General features: G+C 30.7%; 2 protein-coding genes across 2 annotated transcripts in view; one reads left to right on the top strand and one right to left on the bottom strand.

Annotated features, from left to right (window-relative positions):
- Positions 1–3,655: 3,655 nt before the first annotated feature.
- LOC132923443 (prohibitin-2) lies at positions 3,656–7,508 on the top strand. Its single transcript, XM_060987438.1, has 7 exons — positions 3,656–3,896; positions 5,231–5,403; positions 5,463–5,636; positions 6,579–6,812; positions 6,890–6,967; positions 7,027–7,123; positions 7,369–7,508. The coding sequence occupies exons 1-7, from the start codon at positions 3,773–3,775 to the stop codon at positions 7,485–7,487; spliced, it is 999 nt and encodes a 332-aa protein (XP_060843421.1). The 5' UTR covers positions 3,656–3,772; the 3' UTR covers positions 7,488–7,508.
- A 434-nt stretch (positions 7,509–7,942) lies between these two features.
- The window catches only part of LOC132923441 (kelch-like protein 17), a 49,284-nt gene continuing 31,406 nt past the window's right edge, over positions 7,943–25,820 (bottom strand). Inside the window, exons 2-12 of the mRNA XM_060987433.1 lie at positions 24,734–24,867; positions 24,535–24,631; positions 24,355–24,476; positions 21,403–21,517; positions 20,374–20,480; positions 19,030–19,146; positions 13,360–13,573; positions 13,091–13,235; positions 11,797–12,053; positions 10,407–10,662; positions 7,943–9,285 (exon numbers count right to left, since the gene is read on the bottom strand). Coding sequence (XP_060843416.1) covers positions 8,970–9,285; positions 10,407–10,662; positions 11,797–12,053; positions 13,091–13,235; positions 13,360–13,573; positions 19,030–19,146; positions 20,374–20,480; positions 21,403–21,517; positions 24,355–24,476; positions 24,535–24,631; positions 24,734–24,867 — 1,880 coding nt within the window. The 3' untranslated portion in view covers positions 7,943–8,969. The remainder of the gene's footprint in view (positions 9,286–10,406; positions 10,663–11,796; positions 12,054–13,090; positions 13,236–13,359; positions 13,574–19,029; positions 19,147–20,373; positions 20,481–21,402; positions 21,518–24,354; positions 24,477–24,534; positions 24,632–24,733; positions 24,868–25,820) is intronic.

The raw sequence follows: 25,820 nt of genomic DNA, 5'->3' as shown, positions 1-25,820 counted from the left end.
TAATTTCATCGCTTTTTGTTTTAAAGAACTCATATAACTCATATTCTGTTGCATAAGTTTTCTCATGGTATAAAAATAAATTTATGGAGATTAAAGATTTTAATAAAATTTGATCAGTAGATCCCAGATTTGGATGTATTTTCTTAAATTGCATTAAATCGTATATCATTTTTGCAATATACTTTTTTAATGTATAGATAATTTTAATAATACTTGCTACACATTGTTCTTTTTTATTAATTTCTCCGTCTTCAATTAAGTTATAACATGAAGTTGTGCAGTCAAAAAAATAAGTATATGTACTAATAATTAAATCAGAATACTTACACTTTAAAGCCGTATACATATACTTGGAAATAGGTAACATCGATTCGTTAAATTTATCGACTGCCTCGAAGTTATCATCATTAGTAGAAAATGTGGATACGTTTTTACATAGTTTGCTGTAATCCACAGTTTTTAATTCATTGTCTATAATAATTTTTTTTGACAAAATATTTAGCTTCCAAAAAGAATTGTTACAAAAATATTCCATTGCTTTTTTTCTTTTTGTATTAGTTAAAATTGATTTAAATTCTGCAATTTCACTGTATATTCCCCAAAAAATTAAAAAAATTAAAAACTTCATCTTGTACGTTAAATAGCTTTTTATAACTATTTTAATATTATATTATATTGGCAATTTTAATCAAAATAATTTTTTACAACAATAAATCCTCGAAGCTAATTTGATTACTAAATTTATTATACATTAACAGAAAAAATATATAAAATGTGGTTAACTCATTTTTTTTTCACTAACTCTATATCTCTCTTTATTTCTTTATTATTATATAAATAAGTTTTTGGTTTATATTCATTATAATACTTCACATAAACCCGTTGTACGACATTTTAAATATGTATTTTAACAGTTGTTTATAGTTAAATATTTGGTGAATACCATCTGCTTTAATTTTTACTTTTTAGTTAACTTTATCATATGCGTTTGAAAATATGATCAAAAACTTATTAAATCTAAAATATTTTAAATTAATAAAATAAATGCGGAACTCAATTAAGTCGAATAAAACAATTTTTTTTTAAAAATTTAAAAAAATCTTATTTGACGACTTTGACTTAGAACTTCAAACCAAGAAAAAAATTTACATTTACAATTTTCAAAATATTTCTCAAATTCTAAGACTAAAATAAATATGGAGAAATCGCATTACTATGAATGTATGAAGTATGGTATAGCTCAGCGGTTCCCAAACTGTGAGGCGCACCTCCCTTGGGAGGTGCGAGTTTTTGACAGGGGAGGCGCTAGCCGCGTAGTAAATATTGATATTTTTAAATCAACAATAATTTTGTTGAAATGTCATAACTATTTTAAACAAATATTTCACTATTATGTTAGTATTACTTAAAGTCGCGTACACCATTATCGTTACACCATTATCGCATTATCAATAACGGTTTGCGTATATTTAAATACTATAAATTTGCAATTTAATTTTTTACGGGAAGCGCAATTATTTTTTTTTAATTTTTAGGGTGGCGTGAACTAAAAAAGTTTGCAGGGAACCGCTTTTATAGCTATAGTTTAGGACACTCTAATATACTAATATACAGCAGAATTACTTGTCCACCTTGTCCTTTCATCATTTTTTTATATTCTAATTTTTGAAAGTATACTTAAAGATATTTCCAAATATTTAGATTTTGCATGTAATTTAATTGTCCTGGATTGATTCCAACTTACTTTTTTTTTTTAACTAGGTACTCGGTAGATGAGGTTTTTTTAAATGTAGATGTAAATAGATCAATAGGTAGTACTGGTAGTAGGTACACGAACTACTCGTTTCTGAATAATGAAATTTAATTTAATACTTTAATAGTAAGTACTAGACTAAATATTATATCTATTTTAAATGAAACTATTTTTAAGGACTATTATTACCATTAGTACACAAATATTGATAATTAGACACTAATAATTAAAATTAAAATTTACGTAAATGCTTCATAAATAAAAAAAATGATGTGCTTTACATTTTACACTACTTACTAAAAGCACTTTCCGTTCAATATAATTATATATTTGCAGTATAAAACTCTTTAAATGGTATAAACAAGTATTTGATTTAATTGATTTTGGAATATATTTCAAAATTCCAAGTATCAGAATTTCAATTAATCCTGACAAAAGTACCTATAGCAAATAGGAAAATATTCTTTCTACAATGCAATTTATAAAAATATGATATATGGTGCAATAGCCAATAAATACATAATTTTAATATTGAAAACGGAAAAGTATTATAATTTATTATACCATTTATACCATATTATTAAAATATCATACTAGAAAAATGGAATCATGAAAATGAAACAATTATATGACGTGTATAATTAAATAATCTGACAACAGTGACAACTAAGAATTTAGGACGCTCAACATAGCTCCACTCATTTGGATTTGTTGATAATTTTCTTCACCAATATTTAGTATACATATTATAATTTGTATGGATTTTGCAAAAATTTTCAAAATATGTATAATCATCTTTGTTTTTTCGTTATAGAAGAAAAATAGTGAGCAGGGCTGAAATTTGATTACAATCACAAATTCACAAATATGATTAAAAATTAAATATTCGTACCTATGCTTAATTGCACCATATAATATTATTAATACGTTATTTGTATTTTATGAATACTTTTAAAATGTTTACAATACCGTTCAATGGCAATTGCGTTTATTTGAAAAAACAAAACTACTCCACCCTAGCAATCTTCAAAATTTTATTTTATTTTTTAATCTTATTGTGGGCGGTGGTCGTTTGGGCGAAGGCAATAATTTTGACAAAAAAAAAATAATAGTCTGTTTGGGCGACTATCATTTGTACCATTTGGGTCAGTCGTGAGTGAAATTGTTTTTACTTATGCGAGTAAAATCCTGGTGACAGATACGGATTATATCGTTGAATATTATAAGCATTTTCATACAAAGCCAATAGACTGCTTTAAAATGTACTAATTATATAATATGTAATTATGCAGCCTTGGCTCTATATAGGCACAGAGCCTTTAATTCCTATGCACTATACCGCTCTGCGATGTCAAGTATTTAAATGACTTTATGGGTATAAAACCTTCTGTTTAGGAGAGGAAGGGTGAATTTCGGTGTTAGTCCTTTAAAAATAAAAAAAAAAATAAAATCTAAACTTTGATATGATAATAATTTTAATAAATCTTAAAAACCATATAAAACAACTTATTTTACACCAATTTGAATATTTCTTTATCCTTCGTATTTAAATTTAAAACAAGATAGTTGTAACAAATAAAAATTGTAGCCATACATTTTATTTTTGTAGGCCCAAGGCAGAGTGCCTATAGTGCCTATGTGCTAAATACAGCCCGGCCAGCTGCCTACAATCTACAGTTCTACACCATGAACTAAAATTTTAAACTATTAAGATTATGGATAACACCAATAATTTTATAACTCTTATCAGGGGTTCGAACGGCGCCGAACACGGAGTACCTATTATATTTAAATATTTAATCAATCCGATGGTATACTCTATATATGTCATGTTACTATTTTATGAACCACTATGTGTACCATCATTACCGGCGGTTTTGAGGTTATGACTAATGTGATAATGAAAAATTTTCGTTTTCTTCACAGACTACTAGATGATATTTAGCTACATTTTTTCGTTTTTTGAAATTTTTTTATTACATTTTACTAGTTAGGCAATAAATTATAAAAAATCTAAGTATGGACAATAAAATGAACGACTTTGTTAACAAAATGGGAGCTGCTAAAGGCTTGAGTTTGGGCATGAAACTGGTCGCTGGTGTTGGACTTGTTGGCTACGGTTTGGCGAATTCCATGTTCACAGGTAACATTATACTGACAGATTTTATTTTATTCAAATATTAACTTTTATGAACTATTCCATTTTGATTATTTATGTAATTTACTTTTTATTAATGTGATGTCAGTTTTAATCGTTCAGCATTTATGACCATATATCTTGACTTTTGGTTATTAGAAGTTCATACTTTATTATATATTTCAGATGTACATAATATATAATCATATATTAATTAATCTTATAATTATGATATTTTTAATAAATATATATTATTTATAAACATGTTATGTACATTCATTTTTATTTATTTAAAGCTATTTTTTTGAATGCTGCCATTTTTAAATTTTTTGCTAAACTATTTCTTTTTTTAAGCATTGAAATTGTTTAAAAAAATAAATATGTCAGTCTTTCCTATTTCTATGTGGTATAAAAAAATGATATTTTTCTTTTTTATTGATCTTTATTACAACTCGGCAATAAGGGCCAATAGTTACAGTTTCATACAGCTCAATTATATTTTGTCTATTATATTTATTAAATTTTAAAAGTTAAGGATTTGCCTGTTTGGTTCCGAGTTCAGTCCAAAAGGGGCGTTTACAGTTTTGGACATGTTGAGATTTAAATTTATTTTATTTTAAGTAGTTGGTTGTTAGTAGGTATATAGTATATTATTATTGCACAATAGTGTGACATTGTCATAGTCAGATCTAAGGGGAAGTAAACCGGAGCACTTGCCCCGTAAGCTTTAGTCTGGAACGAAATTACCAAATAATAAGTGGTTTGATTAACAGTTGAATTGTATAACTTGCTAATTTTATACTTTGTCCCGGGTAAAAAAATATGCTAGATCTGGTTCTGGATATCATAGTGTTTTAATACATTAATTTTTGCTAATTACACATATTATAATATATAGGTACCAAGATTTTTTTTAAATCACTTAACTATTATTAAATAATACTAAAAAAAATATGTTCTAAAAATTATTTGATATTATCAATTGCACAATAATTAGCATAAAAGATCGTTTTTTTTGTTGTAAATTATCAAAAACTATAAACATTTTTTTTAAATAAAAAAAAGTCAAAAACATAATGTCAGATTTTCAGTGTCTTGTATAGGTGAAATGTACTTAGGATGCTTCTATATTATATCATCATATTATGTAAAAAAATCTGATATGAAATTAATTATTATATAATACAACCCCTTTACTTTAATATTAACAATATAATATTAATGTTTTAAGACCAAGTTGGTTTTGTTTCCCATGGTTTTTTATTTCTAGATTTTTTTTACATGTATACCTATTTGTTTTAGATAAAAAAAATTAATTTTTACCCATATTATTTTTATAGTTGAAGGTGGTCATCGTGCTATTATGTTCAATCGTATTGGGGGCATACAAAGAGAGGTCTACCCTGAAGGATTGCATTTTCGTCTTCCATGGTTCCAATACCCAGTCATCTTTGATATTAGGTCAAGACCAAGAAAAATCTCTTCACCTACAGGTTCCAAAGATTTACAAATGGTAAAATTGTAATCATAATATACTGGTTATATTGTTTTTATACATGGGTTTTTTATTAGGTCAACATTTCACTTCGTGTATTATCCCGACCAGACGCCATTAAATTACCAGATATGTACCAACATTTAGGTATTGATTATGATGAAAAAGTTCTGCCTTCGATTTGCAATGAAGTTTTAAAATCAGTGGTTGCCAAATACAATGCATCACAACTAATTACACAAAGACAGCAGGTATTAAATACATTACAAATTATTTTTATTATATTTTAATTAATAATTATATTCTAAGAAATACTCTGTTTAGCAAGGGAACTGGTTAAAATCAGTCTAATCTGCATATCACCCTGCTAAATGCCCTTAACCAGACTGGTTGTAATCAGTGACACGAGTAGCGCTACTAATCAGTGCTGTGTCTAGCATAATCATTAGGGCTAGGATTTGTATGCAATAAAAAATTGTAAAATATGCATTTAAATTTTTATAAGATAAAAACAAAAATTGAGTTACAAAAATAACTATTTATTTATTGAAATACATCAGTGATTGGCTGTTTGTCTTAATATAGTATAATCGATAAATAAAATAAAATAATTTAAAAATAAAATTTATAATTCACATTCAATAGTGGAAATATGTGTGTTACATGCTACGACCATATATTTTTTTAAATTTTTGAATATAAATGATCGGCTATTGAATCGTAGTATTGATTTATATTGACTGAAGATTTAATCATATACCTATTGTACCATAGAATTGTATTTATAAAAATAAAATTTATGTTTGACAAAAAAACAAAGTTTTATACTTTAATCAGTGCAAGGCTAATATGAAATCTTAATCACGAAATATATTATACAACATGCAATTTTTGCTTTCTTATAATCGAAATATGCAATAATATGCATTTTATCCAAAATATGCAAAAATATGCAAAATATAAACACCACAATATTTATCTCATCATGAGGTGATTCATGGACATTTTTAAGAAAATCAATAATCAGAAGTTGCAAAAAAACATGCTGCTGCATATAAATCCTAGCTCTGGTAAGGAGCGCATGTTAATGCTCTAAAAAATTTAAAAATATGCATGCAATTATGCACTGTAAAGTATAAAAATATGCTTAAAATTTTTTGTGTTACATTTTGTATTTTTTTTTTTACACATAGGTTTCTCTACTAATTAGGAAACAACTTGTTGATCGGGCTCGTGATTTCAATATCATTTTAGATGATGTTTCTATTACTGAACTGAGTTTTGGTAAAGAGTATACTGCAGCTGTAGAGGCAAAACAAGTAGCACATCAAGAAGCCCAGCGTGCTGTGTTCTTTGTCGAAAGAGCTAAACAAGAACGTCAACAAAAGATTTTACAAGCTGAAGGAGAAGCTGAAGCAGCAAAAATGATATCCTTTTATTATAATACATTTATAGTACCATAATATTACGTATGATGTGATTTTGCCTTAACTGAAATATCTACTTAGGAGAAGCTGTCGGTAGAAATCCTGGTTATTTAAAACTTCGTAAGATCAGGGCAGCACAAAATATTTCCAGAACGGTATAATAAGATCGATAATTTTAAGAATATATTTAATTAATAATTTACTTGTTGTTTAGATTGCCACTTCACAAAACAAAGTTTTCCTCAGTGGAAACGGACTCATGTTGAACATAAGTGATCCCTCATTTGATGAACAAAGTGACAAATTGAAAAGTAAGAAGTAAACTGGGTGCATTTATATCTCCTGTAGTACGAAATTATTATGTGAACTGCTTTAATATATTCCATACACAACTTTGTATAGTTTCATCTTAAATTCAGATATAATGTGGTTCTGTTAAATTAATTTTTTTTTTATGTGTAATATATACTTTGTTAGAAGTGTATAAATTTAAAACTAATAAAAAATAGTATATTGAAAACATTTCTTGGGTGACGTTTTTTTGTGATTATTTTAGGCGGATCATATAGCATAGTATCGAATTATGAGACCAAAATTAAAGTTCAATCCAATGAAACTGTTGGTAGTATTGCAAACAAAACTGTAACCAACTTAATTAAACCGAATAAACTATAATAAAGATGAATTTTATTATCACTCTCTATTCTATTTTGTACTTTAAAATTTTAATATATTTCTGTATAAAGACAAATGAGTAATTCATTATATTTTTATTTAAGATATATTAAATAAATTATGTAGTAAATGGACTTAGTGTTCTAGATCCTAGATGTATTATTTAAAATTTGTCTATATCACTTAAAATATCATACTAAAATGAACAGAAAATTACCATAAATTTTATTTAATGTTAAATATTTGTATAGTAATACATTTTATTATTTTAATTTAACTCATAGAAGTATTCATTATTTGATAGTGAAGCTTAACAGTTTAAATTCCATAAGTGTTATTGCTTTGGTTTCATCCACATTCCACATACTTGACTTGACATCTACTATGTTTATATTGCAACTGAAAATTTCAAACAGGATAAACAAGTATTTGACACAAAATGAAATCAACCAAAATAAAACTTTTTAAAACACAATTATCACAAGGTTTATTCTATTATAAAAAAAAATATGTATATATAGCTCAAATCTGAAGTGATAATAGTACAGGTGAGAAATACACAAATTAATAATTATTATCCATCACAGTAAAAAGTTTAATAATTGGTACAAACGTATATAACAAAAACGCTAAAACAAACATTTCGACAAGCCAAATATTTATGTATGTATATGTAATAATAATATATAAATATATATATAAAAGGACACGCGTTAAATCTGCTGGTATATGTATAATATAAAAATGTGCTTAAATAATAATAATAACAAAAAAAAAAAATGGTAAATTAATTAGGAACCAATAAAAATCAACATTAAGTAGGTATTTATAATAGGTACGGCGTTTAGAAATCGTATGCGTAATTTACATTGGATGAGCATTTTGGTCCCCCAAATAAAATAGTAATTTAAATGTCCGTCCGAAATAGATTTTTTTTAGGTATAAATAATATATATGTTAGCGTCATATTAATGAATGTATTATGAATGAATTTGTAGTATCATATTTGATAAATGTATTATTGTTCAAAAGCGAACGAGCGATAAACCGCATCATTGCTCCAGGTCCAGTCATATTATTTATAACGCCGGATGCTGCGATACCGTACCGATAAATAGACTAATAGATTATATCAACACAATCGTAGACGATATCAGCAGCAAGCAAATAGAGAGAGAGAGAGAGAGAATAAGTGGAACTCAGCAAATGCGAATAGATACCGACTAATTCGTCGTTCGCGAGAATATACTTAATAATTAATATCTTTAAATACGCCGCGACGATTTCCTTCGTTCGGCAAATGCGCAGCGTGTGCAGACGTCGCGAACGTTTTCGTCCTGCAAACAGCAGCTGCCAGACGATTCAAAAGGTTTCTGGTGTTTCGACGGGCGCGACGTTCGCTGGTCAGTTTGGCAACGAGTGAGAACGTTCGGAATCGCTGTTGTTGTTCGACCGCCAACCGCTGGTGGTCGACCACGGCAATCATACGGACGTGGCCGTGGACTTGTACGGCGAACTGGTGACGGACGCCGTGCCGGAACCGGCGGTGGTCACCATCGAAACGCCTCCGCTGAGGATGGCGGCGCCGGCGGTGGCGGCCGTCGTCAGCTTGCCGTCCATGTTGAAGCAGTACAGGAGAGCGGCGCCCACCGAGCTCCGGCGCGTCGGCATCGGCGTCGACATGGTCCACCGGTTGATCCGCGGATCGTACCGCTCGGTCGAGTGCAGACTCGAATTGCTGTCGTTGCCGCCGAGCACCAGCAGCCCGCCGTCCAGTTCAACCATGTCGTGGGTGGCCCTGCAATACACGACAACCGCACGCATTATATCGATGTACCTGTTGTTGTTGTGATAATTTAGTCGCGTACGGGCACACGTCAATTATTGACGTGATCGTAATGCAATATTAGTCGGTCGAACTTCGAATGCGAGCGATTCAGCAGGTAACTATAGACGAAAGACAAGTCCGATAAAGTGTAGTAATATAAAAAAAAATGCCCCTATTCAACAACTGTTTGGCAGTCAAAACGTTATTAGTGTTATTACATAGCCGGTTTTATGACCAGGCGTCCGGGCTTTATAGTGTCAAATCGTGTAACGTTCGTTCCGTACAGGACTTACGACGGCTGTTAGGATAAACCCGCTTAAAACCGCTTGGAAGCTAAACTATGTTCAACTTAAAACGGACTGTATCCACGTCTAGTATAGATATAGATATACTATAATATATAGTTCAGAAATCGTGGTACCTATGGCGAGGTATAGTTTGAGTTTCGACCCTGAAAAAGGACTTGGCCCCGTTTTTAAATCAACCTTAAAATATAGGAAACTAAATAACCACTCTAATGTGATTAAAAGTCAATTGCTGAACTGTGGGAGTAGACGTTTTAAATGTTTAGTTGTTGATTTTATATTTTTAGAAGATATTAGGTATCATGTAATTTTCTATTTCGTATTTAGTTTAGTTTTTATAATACAAATAAATTAAATGATGCTTAGCTTTTTGTTGTTTATTTTTTACTGTTACTGTATTCAAGATATGTAGTTTGGGATACCTACATACATTTTATCAGTTCGTTATTAATTTATTAAAAATTAAGTTTTAAGATTACGTGTATAACATATTCACTCCTAGGCTCCAACAAATATATGTTAAATAGTTATTTTTGAACTAACAACGTCAAAATAGTAGAAAAAGTCATTATTTGACTATGTGAGTTTAAGAATAGGTGGATTTTAAACTAAGTAGGTAGGTACGAAGTATGCACAGATATAATTAAAAAGTACACATGTTTGTTATTGTAATGCACGTTAAGGGTAGAAATAAATTATACCAACTCCCTAGACTTCATTTGAAATACATCATAGAAACTGATAAATTGAGAAAATACTTTCTTAGTTTCTCGGATGTTAAGTTACCTGCGACACTGCATGGTAGCTATGGGCTCCCAAGCATTCCGCCTGACGTTCAACCGTTCGCCGCTCGACATGCACATCGTCCCGTCGTTGCCACCCACGCAATAAAGCATATCGTCCAACGTGGCAACTGCGCAGCTACTACGCCTGCTGCTCATGGCCGGCACGGTCATCCACTTGCTCATTCTGGGATCATACCTCTCCACTGTTGACTGGTAGTTGGTCGAGTCAAAGCCTCCCAAAGCGTACAGACAGTTGTCTAGAGGGTAACCAAAAAACGAATAGGTATTTGGCATACATTGACAAATTATAGATATTTGATTGACTAAATAAAATGGAAAAGTTGATATGGGAAAATTTGAGATAGTTATAGTTGACGTGATTAAATGCCCAATAGTATTATATTATGTGATATATTCACTAGAGAATTATAAAGCAGTTATAAATAAGAGATAGCGGTATTACATTAAGTATAATATGTTATATGCACCTATCTATCTAATTATCACTTATCAATCATATGTATTTTCATAAATATCATATTTTATTAGTTGCAGTCCTGTGTCTAACCCCTAACCCAGTGGTTTTCAAACTGGGTGCCGCGAGTATCCACTAAGTGAGCTGCGGTTTTTCCATAAATTACCGATTGCATTGAATTGTTATATAAAAAAATGCGGATATTCGTCCAAGAATTAAAAATATGTGTTAGCCCATCAATCACACATTTCTTATTAAATGTATATATAATTATAATTAATCCAAAACAATTTTGTTCATCTAAAAAAAAGGTCAGTGTGCCATGTATAATAAAAGTTTGAAAACCACTGCCCTAACCCTAAGGCACCTAGTGAGTTTAATATTTCATGATATTTTTTTCTTTGAAGACGATGATCCTTGAAAATAGTATAGATAACAGGTAAGTATGAACTAGTATGAACTTTTAAATATAGAATCTACATTGCAGATACCTTTTATATTTATAATTTACATAACGTACAAGATTAATGGTCAGGTATAAAGTAAGTATATAATATAAATATCAAGTTTACCTTTTGGCTATAACCTACCTATTTACAGACTATAAAATTATATTAAAAAAAAAGTTTCCTCGTTTACGTATATTATTGTTATATTAATATAATATTGTTACATAGGTAATATAAATTAAATTAGTTAGTGGTTTTTGCACGTCATGGTGGTCATGTCAGTGTCACATACGATGAGTGCTAATAACAGACCATATAATTTTATACTATTGGGTTAAGATTTTATGACTAACGAGTAAGCTGTGACTTCATAGGTACCGGTATCGGAACTCATTACATAAATGTATAATGTTTATTATATATACACGTATCTTAAAATCTTTAAGACCTTAACTTATTGATCTTACCAACGACAGATACGCGACAATACCGCCGACGGGTGGTCATGCTAGGACACGATGACCAAACGCCGGTTAGTGGGTCGTATCGTTCCACACTGCTCAGGCAAGATGCGCCATCAAAACCACCGCAAACATACAGCAATCCATGGTTAGCGCTAATTCCCAAACAACTCCTCTTCGTGCCTAGTGACGTGACCGCCGACCACTTGTTGCAGTTTGGGTCGTAGCACTCAGCCGAAGAAAGGTCCACTATGCCATCGTATCTAAAATATAATATAATATATTTATATATATATACGATGAACAATATAATGTCGAAGGGTTCGAAGTTATAGTATAAAGGGTAATCGTTTGATATATTATTTAATATTATAATTTATATATATATACATGGCACATTTAATCGTTCAATATAATATGATTTTGAACTGAACTGAAAAGGTAACTATAAAGAAAAATAGGAAGACGGGAAGTACCTAATCGAAATTGGTTTCCTGCGTGAATACTGAATAACCAAGCTGCAGAAACAGAAAAGTCAAATATTGAGTTGGTTCAACAAAGAATTACTATCCAGTGCCCTTTATAATATATGTATATAGTATAGTATTATAAAGCAAAAATTTCGAAAAATTAAAAATGAAATACGTCCACTATATAATAATATTGAAATTATATAATTGTAAAAAATAATGTATTAATATAATTTTTTTATTAAATTCTTATTTTTATCATCATTGTTATAATTATATATATTAAATTAAACATTAATAACATATTATATTATATGACGTATAATACTATAATTTAAAGTATTTAAAGTTTAAACTACTATAAACCATATATATAATATAGGCATATTATTTAGATAATACTCGTTAGGTTAAGTTAAGTGTTATTTTAATATACAGCTCTATCTACGTATTTGAAATAATATGTAACATTATGTAAATACCATACTAATTTTACTGTATGGATAAATTAATTTTTTTTGGAAAAATATAAATATAACGTCTTATAATATTATATATTTATATATCCATCCTATAAGTAACTCAGACCCATTCACAAGGCTGTAACTGGGGGTAGGGTCCAGGGGTCCGAACTCCTCCCCCTTCTACCGAAATTTTTTTTCAGTTACGGCCTTGTCCATTCTTACATATACATCTGGGCACCTGGCTAAATATTTTTTACTAAATATATAGCTTAGTACATCAGTGCCAGTATGATTGCATACACCTATATAGGGTACAGGAATTTGGTACGGATAGATGATATAATAATAATACAACAGTATATTTACCCTCCGATAGCGTAAATCAATTTGCCCAGTGACACGATACCCGCACGACTTCGACATTTGGACATGGGCGCGATCGGCAGCCAACGGTCGTGTCTAGGGTTATAACACTCACCGGCGCTGTGTATAGTGAACAAGCTACCTCCTCCTTTTGAAATTTAACCATAAAATAAAATATTATTCGATTATAATTATATAATAACGCATAAAACAATAATAATTATTAATTAGACAGGTACGAATGTATAAAATATTATGAATCATATGCTCACCAATGGCGAATATGTACGGCATAAGTCCATCCGGGCTCCTTTGTTCGGTCTGCTTACTAGCAAAATCAGACCTTTGGTCTGGCAGCAAATGGTACTTCATGGCACCTAACAACAGGTCCTTGCAACTAGGTTCACTGCGCACTAATGGTTCCGTCTCGACTACGTTCAACAGGAACATCTTTGACATTTGGGCGAGTCGCACGTGTCCCAAAAGCTGCAATACGAAAGACATTCTAGGCGTTATATACTAAATACCATTTAAGATATTTATAGGCTTTTCTATAGGGGGGGGGAGGTAAATTTGAACAAATTTATGTCTAATTACTAATTAGAATCTTCACCCTTAAACAATTTTTACAGCTTCAATATTATGTTTACGCAACATTTTATTGATATATTTTCAGTATTATTTAGACTTATCCGGAGATATCTTTAGGAGTTATCATCCTCACTTTCCTTTTTTAGAATACAGCATGTAAAATGTGCCTATATACAGGAATGACAGGATTTTAACATCCTTAACATCCATATAGGTACAGCAAAATTAATTACAATACCAAATAAAAAAAAAACTAAATAGTATCCACACAGCATGTAGATACATTAGTACATGTATATGTTTTAAGACTACTGACTAATTTATCACGACAATAATAACTAATAAGTTATTAATATAATTATAATAAGTTATGAGTTAAAATTACAAATACCAATAATTTCCGCCTGGTCGACATCGAACAAACAGTCAACCAATATTGGTTTTATTTATATAATTTATCATATATTCTTATTTTTTATTATTTTTTTTTTTTTTTTTTGGGTGGAGGATATAATTGGTTTTGTCCATAATGTCATGGACCATGGAACAATCTTTGTATCAAACAAAAATAAGAATGACCCACAGGGCCCTAAAAATTTAAATATTGTAAAAGAAACCTAACACTATATTTACAGATAATTTCCTTAACTTTGAACTTAAGGTAAAATGTATAATAATATCTAGATCAAACAATTATTTTAATATTAAAGCTATTAATACATGATTGGTTCTGCTGAACACATATATAATTTGTTGTACGTGGAAAACAAATAGGTATAATGCGCTGACATCCTCTTATTATTTTATTAATCTATCTTATACATTTTTAAACAAAAAAAATATAAATAATAAACATTATATAATCATATTATTCAGTAACTGTAGCTTCAGTAACAGATTAGATTTTAGAAATATTGTCAACAAAAAAAAAAAATAAAAGAAAGGGATTTTAAACATATTACATTATATTTATTATAAATTATATAATACTTAAAAATGTATTATGTGATAATACAAATGATTTTATTTATTTTAATCATCTCAATGGGGTATGTATACCAATCCTCTAGAAAATAATTTTTATTTTACTTACAGAAGCAACAGCAATTATATGGGTGAAGAATTAAGGCCAAGGAGGTATAAAGCAATATCTCGTATTCTGTTTTTATCATTTATATAATACTAGCTGAGAAGCCCGACTTTTCTCGTATGTTAAAAAAATCGATTCGTATATAAATTGAAAGCCTAGCCGTCAGGGACGTACACATAAAAAAGTTTTGGGGGGTATTTTTGAAAATCAGTTATAGAAAAGTAGAACTTTTTTTTTAATAAACGTACGAAATTTTTTTATGAAAACTAGCTATACCTACTTTTTTTTAAGTATGAACATTGATATACAGAAAAAATTACAATACAAAATCTAATTTTCTCGAAGTTTTAGCCATTATGTTAAGAATATCTTCACTAAGAATGTTAAGTCTTTTGAAGATTATAATCGTTTAAAAGTATTATTATATATATTGAAAAAATAAATTATATACATTACATGATTAAAAATTAATTAGCGTAGATCGAGTGACGAGTGTTTGGTACACTCAAAACCATATATCGTGTTGGTGCGTAACGGCCGTCCGACGATTCACCATTCGTCTAACGTCTTGGTATGTAATTTGCATTGCCATCACACACATATATATATATATATATATATATGAGTCAACCTCGTATGTTATTGGTGGCGCATCAGTTTCGTTATAAATACCTACGGCCCGTAAAATTCACTATTACCGGACGAAGCATCACATCGAAATCGCGCGTCTTCGCCGGTGATGCAAACACTGGCCGGTCACCTTAATGTAATTGTTCCGTTGTGCTCATTATTATTGTTATCAATGACGTATTGACGTTAATATCACATTATATAGTCCGTGACCCGATGTCAGTGATGTCACCACAGTATTCTGATACATAATAAATAATATATATGTCGTCACCATCACGGCTACAGTCAGGATATATATGTATATACGGATCTCGTTCAGTACCGCCGTGTCACTGCAATTAGACATTGCAGTTGACCATTGGTTGTATGTTCCCGCAATCCATGTCACTCGAGATTTGTATTTTATTTTTACTTTTACAATAATATGTTGTTGAGACGTCTCCGACACCGACATCGTATTTTTGTACGATCGCAAAATACCATTTGCGATTTTGATCGGCTGCTTTATCGGTCACCGTATTATTTATGTGCGTCTTCGATTGCGTTCGGCGGTTCGTCAGCCTCCGCCGGCCGTGTCGCGACAGGTAAACGTTGTACACCGGGACGTTTTTATTTCGACATGCGTCCTAGTGTGCCACCGCTTCGTACGCTTTAGTACGTTTTTAATGTTTTTATCGTTGTTGTCCGGCTTCTTCGCGGGCTGTTCCGTCGCCGCCCGCCAACTTTTATACCGTTTGTCGTTATACCTTTGTACGCGCGATGCAGTACATTATCGCTCTAACTATACCGTTACCCATGACGTTTCGTGTCCATCAAACAGTCGGTCGCATTGTTACGTAACGATTAATTGTCGATCTCTCGTAAATTAGTAACGATTGCTATAGCTGCTATTGGTGCCGTTAAAATGGTAGCACCGTTGTCCACTCCAGTACTGCTTATAATACAGCCACCGTATCGCCGTCGGGCCGCGCGATTGTAAAAGGCGGGTGTGCCGTTCGGCTTGCCGCCATGCACAGGGGGTCGTCTAACGCGTCCATAACCGAGCACGCGACACCCGTGAACGCTCGTCACACCATCACGGGATGCCGGAAAACGCGCGTTTGTGACTTATCGCCAGACTTCGTGCCTCCTCTTTATCCGGGTTGTCTACTGTCTGTCGTCCTATCCGACGGCTTCAACTAAGAACTGCAATTTTACGTACGTCGTCGGCTCGTCAACTGCTGTATCTTCAATACACGAAACCATTGTATTGCGATTATGATAATATACGATTACCGATGATTTCATTAATAACAACAGTGAGTCGGCGTATTCGATTTCATTGATGTTGGCTGATTCGTAGACTACAGCCATTCACTCTTGTGTGGTGTTTGACGTTTGAACTCTGAATTGCAAATGAACTAAATTATGGTTTCGTCCGATGCCGTGCCTTCCAGACGACGAGTAAAACGTTTTTTTTTTTTTATTACTAGCCAGCTATAGTGTGATGTTCATTATTCTTAACGGCTAGTAGATATTAGGAATTAACGCCTTTTATTATTTTCTATAGACGATTATTTTTATGTATAACACGTAGTAGTACCTATACGGCAAATAGAATATTATATTTTAATATCTTAACGAGGATTTGTATTATTTTGTACTCGTTTTATACTTTGAAGAGGGGGTCTTTTTTATATTTAATTTTTCTTCTTTCAATTTAAGTTTACAGACATACTTTTCCAATGACACTATAGGTAATTTGAAAAAAAGTCAGTGTTTGATTCAATGACTAGAAATCGTCATAATTTACAATGAGTAGTCATGTATAATACATAATCATTTTTGTAATTTAACTTAATTTATGATATTTATTATCACTGAAATGACAAATAAAATGAAATTGGAAATAATAATAAGAGTGATTTCCTCGTAGGAGTATTTGGAAAAAACTTTGTGAAAAAAAAAATCGTTTAATTAATTACATGATACGCTAAAAACCTGTAACACCTATTTAAATATAACCCCTCTCCCACTAGACAAAAAAAAAAAATGAAAAATCGGGTGACGTGGTGACACTCGGGAGAGTATTTGGAACATCTCTGTGAAAAAAGTTAAAAATAGTGTCGTCACAAAATTGGATCATAAAAAAGCCTGTTCTTCTTTTATATATACCTAAGGATTATTATCATAATACATGTGCAGTGTACAGCACTGAACTACTGAAGTCTTTTGAATGCCACGTGTCGTATCAAATGTTTTACTCAGTTTCGTAACGATACACGTGATTTTTTTATAATAGGTATGCCGTATGCGTCTTAAATATGAAATAGCAACTGTACCATTATTTACGGGAATCCGTAATCCATAGGCCGTGGTATAATATAATACAATACATGCTTATTATTGTGCGTAGGTACTATAGGTAGGTACGTCTCGTCATATCATCGAGGTTGCCATTGGAAAAAAAATGTGATAAATTTATAATAAACGCTTCGTCCCGTAATTCGAACCAGATAATGAATAATTATTGTCGCGTAATAGCGTTAACATAATTATATTATATAGGTACCTATTTGCTTCATTGTCGTGATCCGTTTGACAGTAATATAGCTACCGCTACAACCATAATGATTATTATTTATTTATTGCCGTATAAATACAAACAGTAAATGCAAAATGTACCTAGGTACCTAGGTAATTGTTTTGTCTGTAACACGGTAACACCTACATGGCTATAGAATATAATAACTGATGCAATCGGAAACCTATATATCAATGTATCTAATAGTAAGCGATCACATTTATAACAAGATGACTGCCCTATTAATTTCACTGATCTTGCCACGAACGGCTTGAGTATCATATGTGCATCACTCATCAGTAGTCTTATGAAATCGGGCCGAGACGCCGAGTATCCCTATATTTGGTTATTATAAGAGTTTATGGTATGGAAAATTCCCTAGGTATAAATAAATAATCTTGACAATTTTTGAAAAGTATCATATTATACGGTACTCAAGACAAAATTTGCAAGTACATAAGTAAAAAGTAAAACATAAAGGGCGTCTGATTAGTATAAAAAAATATATGTATGTTGTACAGATGATTTACCAAGTATACCCTCATATTTTTCTTTAATAATATATTAATTGTTTTTTTTTTTAAATATTAAATGACCATATTTTTAAATACTTAGATTTTGTATATTATTTTAGTGTCCTACGTCGATGCAAATTTTTTTTTTCAAATAAAAATCACTTTAAAATTATAATTTATAATAATCACCCGGTAAATTGTCAAGTAGATGGTATTTTGAATATGTTGATGTATTTTAATTAAAATTCGAACGCGTATTTTTTGAGTTAATAAGATAAATATGAATACCTATGCATCTTCTGAATAATTTACCGAAAAAGAGCAATTTTCATTTGAATAAAAAAATTTGCAGATATCGACATAGGATACTATTTAAATAGTATCTATAAGCATTTGAAAACAAGGTCATAAAGTTTACTAAAAAATTCCGAATAAAACTATAATTAAAATAAATTCACTGTGAAATGAAAAAAAATGGGAGTGAACATGATTGGTAAATCACTGCATATTATATGAGTTGTGTTCTAGTCGTTTGAGTTTGTTATTGTACCTGAGCAATGTATTGCGATCGTTCGGAGGGATTGTGTTTGATCCAATCCATGACAGCTACAAAAACCTGCTCTTCGGACACAACATTCAATTTGTCGTTAGATACTAAATCTTCGACCTGAAAATTACACAAGCGGTATGTTTTATAATGCAGTTTTTTTCGTCTGATAAGTAAATTGCATACATTTTATTTATATCCGTCAGCTAGGTGGTCGAATTATACAAACCTATCACCTTACTCCAGTTAACCTTTTACTGTGATTCAATCTATTTAACATTTAACCACAGTCTTTCTCCTCATGCGTGGTTTTTAATCAATTTTCCTATCACGTGTAACGTTTTTATATAAATATATATCACATATTAGTTATTAAAATAAACACTATATAGATAATAGATATAATGCACATTAACTATTATACGCGTCCCCGGAGGCAGCTGGCTCACTGTCTGCTAATATAATATATAAGTTCGTTTATTATTTTATTCAACCGCCTTGGCGGTGGAACTTTATCCTGTATTTTATCTCCGTGTCCCATTGATTTTTTACTAGGTACATGTATAATATTGTTTCGTTCCGTGTGCATTTTATTAATAAGCAGATGTCTGCCGCGGGGATAAATCCACATACATATATGTCGTATAATATATTAAACAGACGTGGAGAGAGTCTTGACGAATAAAACGACATAATTTTGTTTCATGTTTGTCAGGCGAACGATATTAAATACACAAAAATACGTATAATAGATAATGTTAAAAATATAAGTCTGTGCTATAGAGAAATTTAATTAACATTTAATTTTATGGCATACAGAATGTAGCCAGTGTAACCATAATAAAATAATATACCTATTACCTATATATTGACTAAAATTTAAAAAATAAACTAATGCTCAATAGTGATATTATTGTTATACCAAAAAGTATATTATTATCTCAGCTATGTTAAAATCTTATTGCTTTTCCTGATTAAAAAGTAATTTCACGCGGAGTAGATACAATATAAATAATTGTAATAATAATAATGATAATATTTTGTGGAAAGGTAGAAGCAATTTAACGTTAGTACGGGGTGAAAATTCTCATTAGTCTATACCACGCGCTGTCAAGGACCCGCCGTAGACGGTCTGTGACGCCATATATAACACCCCTTCACCTATGTCTGCAAGGTTTCACCCACTCATTATAAATTTCTACCCCAGTCCGGGCAGTCCGTCTGGGCTGACAGACTGCCAAGCGTCGACGACCTTTGGGGGACTCGCCGCAGCAGTTCTATAGCAGGTTTATATTAATATATTTGATACGTAAATAAAATTTGCTACAGTAGTAGCAAGTCGATTACCTCGGAGAACGATAGAAAAAGAAATTCTTCAGTTTTCACTACTTCTTCGAAATTTTGTAATGCATAGCGGTGTGATCGGGTCCTCAGTTCGTTGCACGAATGCGTCTCTAAAACAAACGAAAAATGTACAATTTATAAATAAATTATTCTAAATCATTTATTATTCCTTATGAAAAAATATAAGTTTTATTCATATAATTATATTTATTCAAATCTACTATATTATAGATCTATGTTTGCCAACGTCATAATATAATATATTATATAATATCTAAAGATATACTGTATAGTCATAGTGTATATGATCGAAAACTATTACTTTTGGTTTTATAGCTTATACTCATCTGAACATATACGCTACGGCCGCTCTATAGAGTTAATTTAATTTTTGGATCGTTACTTGTTAATCTACTGGGCTTCCAGATGGCTTTGAGCCAATCGTATCTAGAAAATGGAAGTTCACTGCGTCGACGACTTATACGATAGGATAGGTTTTAGTGATATTATATTGGAGAGGTTATTATTTGTATCTTGTTAATAATTTTATTGGACACTAGAATATTATATAAAAAGTTTCGAAAACCATCGAGTATATAAGGAAACGTCAACGACTTCAATCTGCTCCACGGGTCACAGCTCTGCCGTATCGCTAGATATGCGACGAATGCAAGACATTCAGTTGGGAGATCACGTTCGACATTTTACATAATAATTATATTATATTAACCAAATATATAGGTACCTAAAGATAATATACGTTTTATACACTTGTACAATGAACTGTCCACCATACATTGGTAATCGGCATCGATTATTTTCGTGAATAAATAAACATTTATTACGCGCGATACGCCGAGCTATATTATACCATTTATACCTGAAGCTACATATAGTCATATATTATGTTTTCTATTATATTCATATACTCGTGTTTAAATATTGTTTAAATTCGTATTTGTCTAGACATTTGGTGTAATTAATTAAATTACTAAAATATATAATTGATACTCAGCGTGCGAGGACACTTACCGGCAAATTGTCTGATACCCAGACAATTAGTCGGATGTAACTGTTTCATCAGGAATGTACAGCACGCGTCTCGAACTGAGTTTATCTGGAGCAATGAAGACGCGGGTAAAAGTACCTGTGGAAAAAAAACACCATCGTATAATGTAACATATCCGTATATTGATATTATAAAGATAGTTGAAATAGGGGAAAAGTTATTTTCGATAAGAAAATTCGCGACGGCAGTAGTGTCCTTGGACGTACAATGACACCACCACTATACCGTGACATCACTACTAGCTATGTATATATTAATATATATACATAGTAATATGACGTAAAACGTCAGTCCTTAAGCACGTAACGTCTGACCTAGTTATGGTCGTGCCGCTGCGGGCGAGAAAAACGGATTATGTGTTAAGGGCAAACAAAAGTTCATAATCAAATGCCACGACCGATGAACTGAGCTGCAGCGTGTGTAATAGACCGAATAAGGTCAACGACTAATTTTGTCTAATTTTGGATCCCGGTGGGATTTTTATAACCCATTCCGCGAAAGTAAAATCCAAAATGGACAACTATTTTTATCGATTCGATTAATGTAAAATGTAATTAAAATCGTAAACTTTAAAAACGTAAACTACAAAATACGATAAATCAGATAAAACAGTTTTGTTTGTTATTGGTGTACCCAGCTATATTTAAATATAAATTAATAAACCGATGTGAACCATTAATAAAAATAAGGTACGAGAATAGAGATAGAAACGTAGAATTGTTTTGGGAGAAAGAGAAAACTTGCGTCATCCTCTCTCGAGATTGATGATGATAGGATTATAGTTGGCGTGTGCGTGTATATACGTATATTACTTTCAGTTTTCTTTCTTTTCTCGTTCCTTTCGTATACCCCCCGAGGGTCGTTTCAAGTATATAATATTTCGTATGTGCCTTCACGAATGCCCTTAATCTTATTTTTGAGATGCGAATCTGTATTTCCCATGTAACTATGTAAGTACATACGTACTAGTGTTACTACAGTTACTACATAGATTATGTCTTATGCGTGTCGTTTCTAGTTAGACGTTTGTTAGTGATCGTAATTCTGAAGTTGCCAGAAAGAAATTAAAAATATGTTACTGGAAAGCCAGAAGATGCAACCGACTTTATCTGTATCAGATTTTATAAAATGTGTTTCGAGGGGAAGTGACCGACCGACCGACGTTATACGAAAGTATACCTAAAATGATGAAGAAATACATTAAACAAAAACAAACCTACCACGCATTTTTTTATGTTTCTCCAAAACTTGAACATTTTAACATATTTTTTTTGTTTTTAAACTATTTAATTATCCTATCGACCAACATACCCAATTAAACCAGAAATTATGGAAATTATTATTATTAAATTGAAAAAAAGGTAAACATTTTTATCAAAAGTTAGAATTTTTAAAAATAAATCTTGTCTTAATCCAAATAATTCAATGTTTTAGTGTGGGTTTTTTTGTTTGTGTATTATTTTATTGAATAATACCTAGAATACCTTATAAGTTTGGTTTTCTTATCTTCCATAATTTCAGTTATATACAGCTAAACATTACAGGTATTTTGTGATTATAATTATTGGCTATTTATAATAAACGTAAACATCAAGCATAAATGAGGTATATAATTTATATTATATTACACTGATGTAAAAAAATAAAAATCCGTTATTACATTTATTTTGAGAAATATTGTAATAAGTGGATGATAGTAAAAATAATAAAATTAAAAGCAATCAAGTATATATTATGTATTCTTATTTAATGCATCTTATAGACAGGCAGGCATATATATTTTTTATCTTAGATGACCATTAGATTCCCCTTTTTCTAATTTATCTAGATGAGATAAAGATACTGTAATTCTGTTCATAGGAGTCAACGCTCAACAGTCAGTGCACCATTTTTCAAACATCCAGGAATACATACTATAATAATATTAATAATAATATACCTAGTAGATAATTGTGATTATATTGTAATAGTTTTTAGAGTGAAGAGTAATTAAAATATTGCATGGAATATTTAAAATAGACAAATGTATTCCCACAATCCAACGACAACTACCTATATTATATAAGTATTATTATATGAACTCGTTAGACTGTACACATGGTGACGCCATAGTGGTTTATAGAATGTTTATTTAATTCCCAACTCCGATTTTATTATTTAAGTATTTAGCTCTAACTATACCAACTACTAGGCCAATTTCAAACATAAAATATAAATACAAAACATAATTTCTAAAACTATCGTATAATTAAATTTCGCTTTTTTTTCTTTCACTTTTAATAACTAGAAGTGCTAAAATTATATTAATTATTTACAAGGTTTAATATGTATGAACAAATAGATATAGCCGTTAGGACAGTTGGTCGTAGAAAATAATCAATAAAAATATTAGTTAGGTATAGCCATAGCCGGTATAGGTACAAAATTAAAATACGATATCAAAAATAGTTATTATTATAATACGTCAATAATAATTTAGAATTAAAAAATTAAAAATATGTTATAAAAGTTATACATATATTATTAATTAGGTGAAATATTTTAATGATTCCACGTAATAATTATGTTTTAGATTTGGTTTATAAATATATATAATCAATAACAGTCCTCACCAAAAACTACATTTATTGATATGCAAAAACGAATTCTAAGATTTTACGCCATGGGTCCCTCCTATAATCATAGTTATGCCACTGATAATACAGTTATTATAATAAGAACAAATATTTAAGTAGGTAGTATGTATATATAAAATATAATAAATATATTTTATAACTTTCAAGATTTACGGTATTTTGAATTTTGTATTTTAACTTGGACATTGATACAGTATTACGGTAAAACAATTTGTATTATGAATAAATGAATTATACCAATAAGTAATAACTGACATAACTCATTATGTATATACAAACCTGAACATTTTCGTCTGTTATGTGTACTTGTCCAGTATATGAATATTCAATTAGAAGTTGTAGAGCACCCAAGTCTACGTCGTGTAGTTCGACTTCGGACTGTAATTTTTCAGCCATGTCATCTATTAAAAATAAATAAATATGTTTTAATGAGAAAAACAAAAAACTTATTTCACTCACCGTTGAACATTGCGTAAAAATAAGGACTGGAAGAGGCTAACACCAATCTGTGAGCTTTTGTTACGCTGTTACCGACTCGAAGAGAAACGTCACAGAGCTGTGAATTATATTTGAAACAAAAATATAACATCTGATAACAGTGATAACACAATAAAATTGGACACGAATATCGTATTTTTTTTGTATTAAGTTGTCGTACTTGGATGTTGACTCGCATCTTGTTGATGACGGAAAACGACGACATAGGATGGTCGGGATCGTGGTGCAAGTAACAGGACATCGGTTCCGGTGATTCACAAGTCGGAGGTTCTTCGATGCCGGACTCTTCGTGTTCTGGAATATGTTTATCACGCACATATTAAAATATTTCACGATACAGAACAAAGGACACGTATAATGCATTAATGCATTATTATAATATGTCGTTTAATCAATGTGAGTTACAATCGTAAATTTAACATAGGTAATTTTAATTATAACTCGGTCATGCAACTTTATTATAATACTTTTATGCCAATACTGGGATAGGTGTAATATATAATACTATGTATAGGATTTTATAATATTTAACCATACATTATAAGCGTTTCCTAAATAAATATCATATAATATATAGTGTCTTAACGTACCAGACATGACGGGAATTGGCGTCATCACAACTACTATCACTGGCGCCGCCAAAAGGATTCTGTCGATAATTCGGGTTTTTTATTTTTATTTTTTTTTTTGGGGGGGGGGCGGGGGGTAACATGTATTATTATGTGTATACTAAAAACTTTTTTTACAGTTTAATCAGTTTTATATGTTATACGCGTATGCCCGGCTTTTATTTTTTGGGCGTAACTTTTATTTTTTTTTATGGATTCTGGGCAAAGTGATGTTAATCTGTTCTGTGGGTTTATAGAATAGTTCAAAAATCATATTACACTCAGTATACAGAAGTTTTGCACATATTAAAAAACAATCTTAGTAATTTACATATGAATCCAATGAAGTGTTCTCAAAATCTAAATTGTATTCTTAATCGAGATTTTTGGGCTAGTCCAATCAATAATAATAATATGATTTAGTTTCGCAATACTTATGTCATGTATTTATAATATTATAATAATAATATCGTAATACACATTGTAACTTGTAAAGTATTTAGCTATCGATTTTTCAATAATCCTGTAAAGTTCACAAAAAGTTCAATCAGAGGGATATTGTTACTATTTTCGAAGGAAATGCCTGATAACTAAGATAAATCATTACAGGAACTGACATTGATAAATATTTACGGCTGG

The sequence above is a fragment of the Rhopalosiphum padi genome, chromosome 2, assembly GCF_020882245.1.
Source record: "Rhopalosiphum padi isolate XX-2018 chromosome 2, ASM2088224v1, whole genome shotgun sequence".
Lineage (NCBI taxonomy): Eukaryota > Metazoa > Arthropoda > Insecta > Hemiptera > Aphididae > Rhopalosiphum > Rhopalosiphum padi.
The sequence above is the reverse complement of the archived record's forward strand: the minus strand, read 5'-3'. Positions and strand labels throughout refer to the sequence as shown.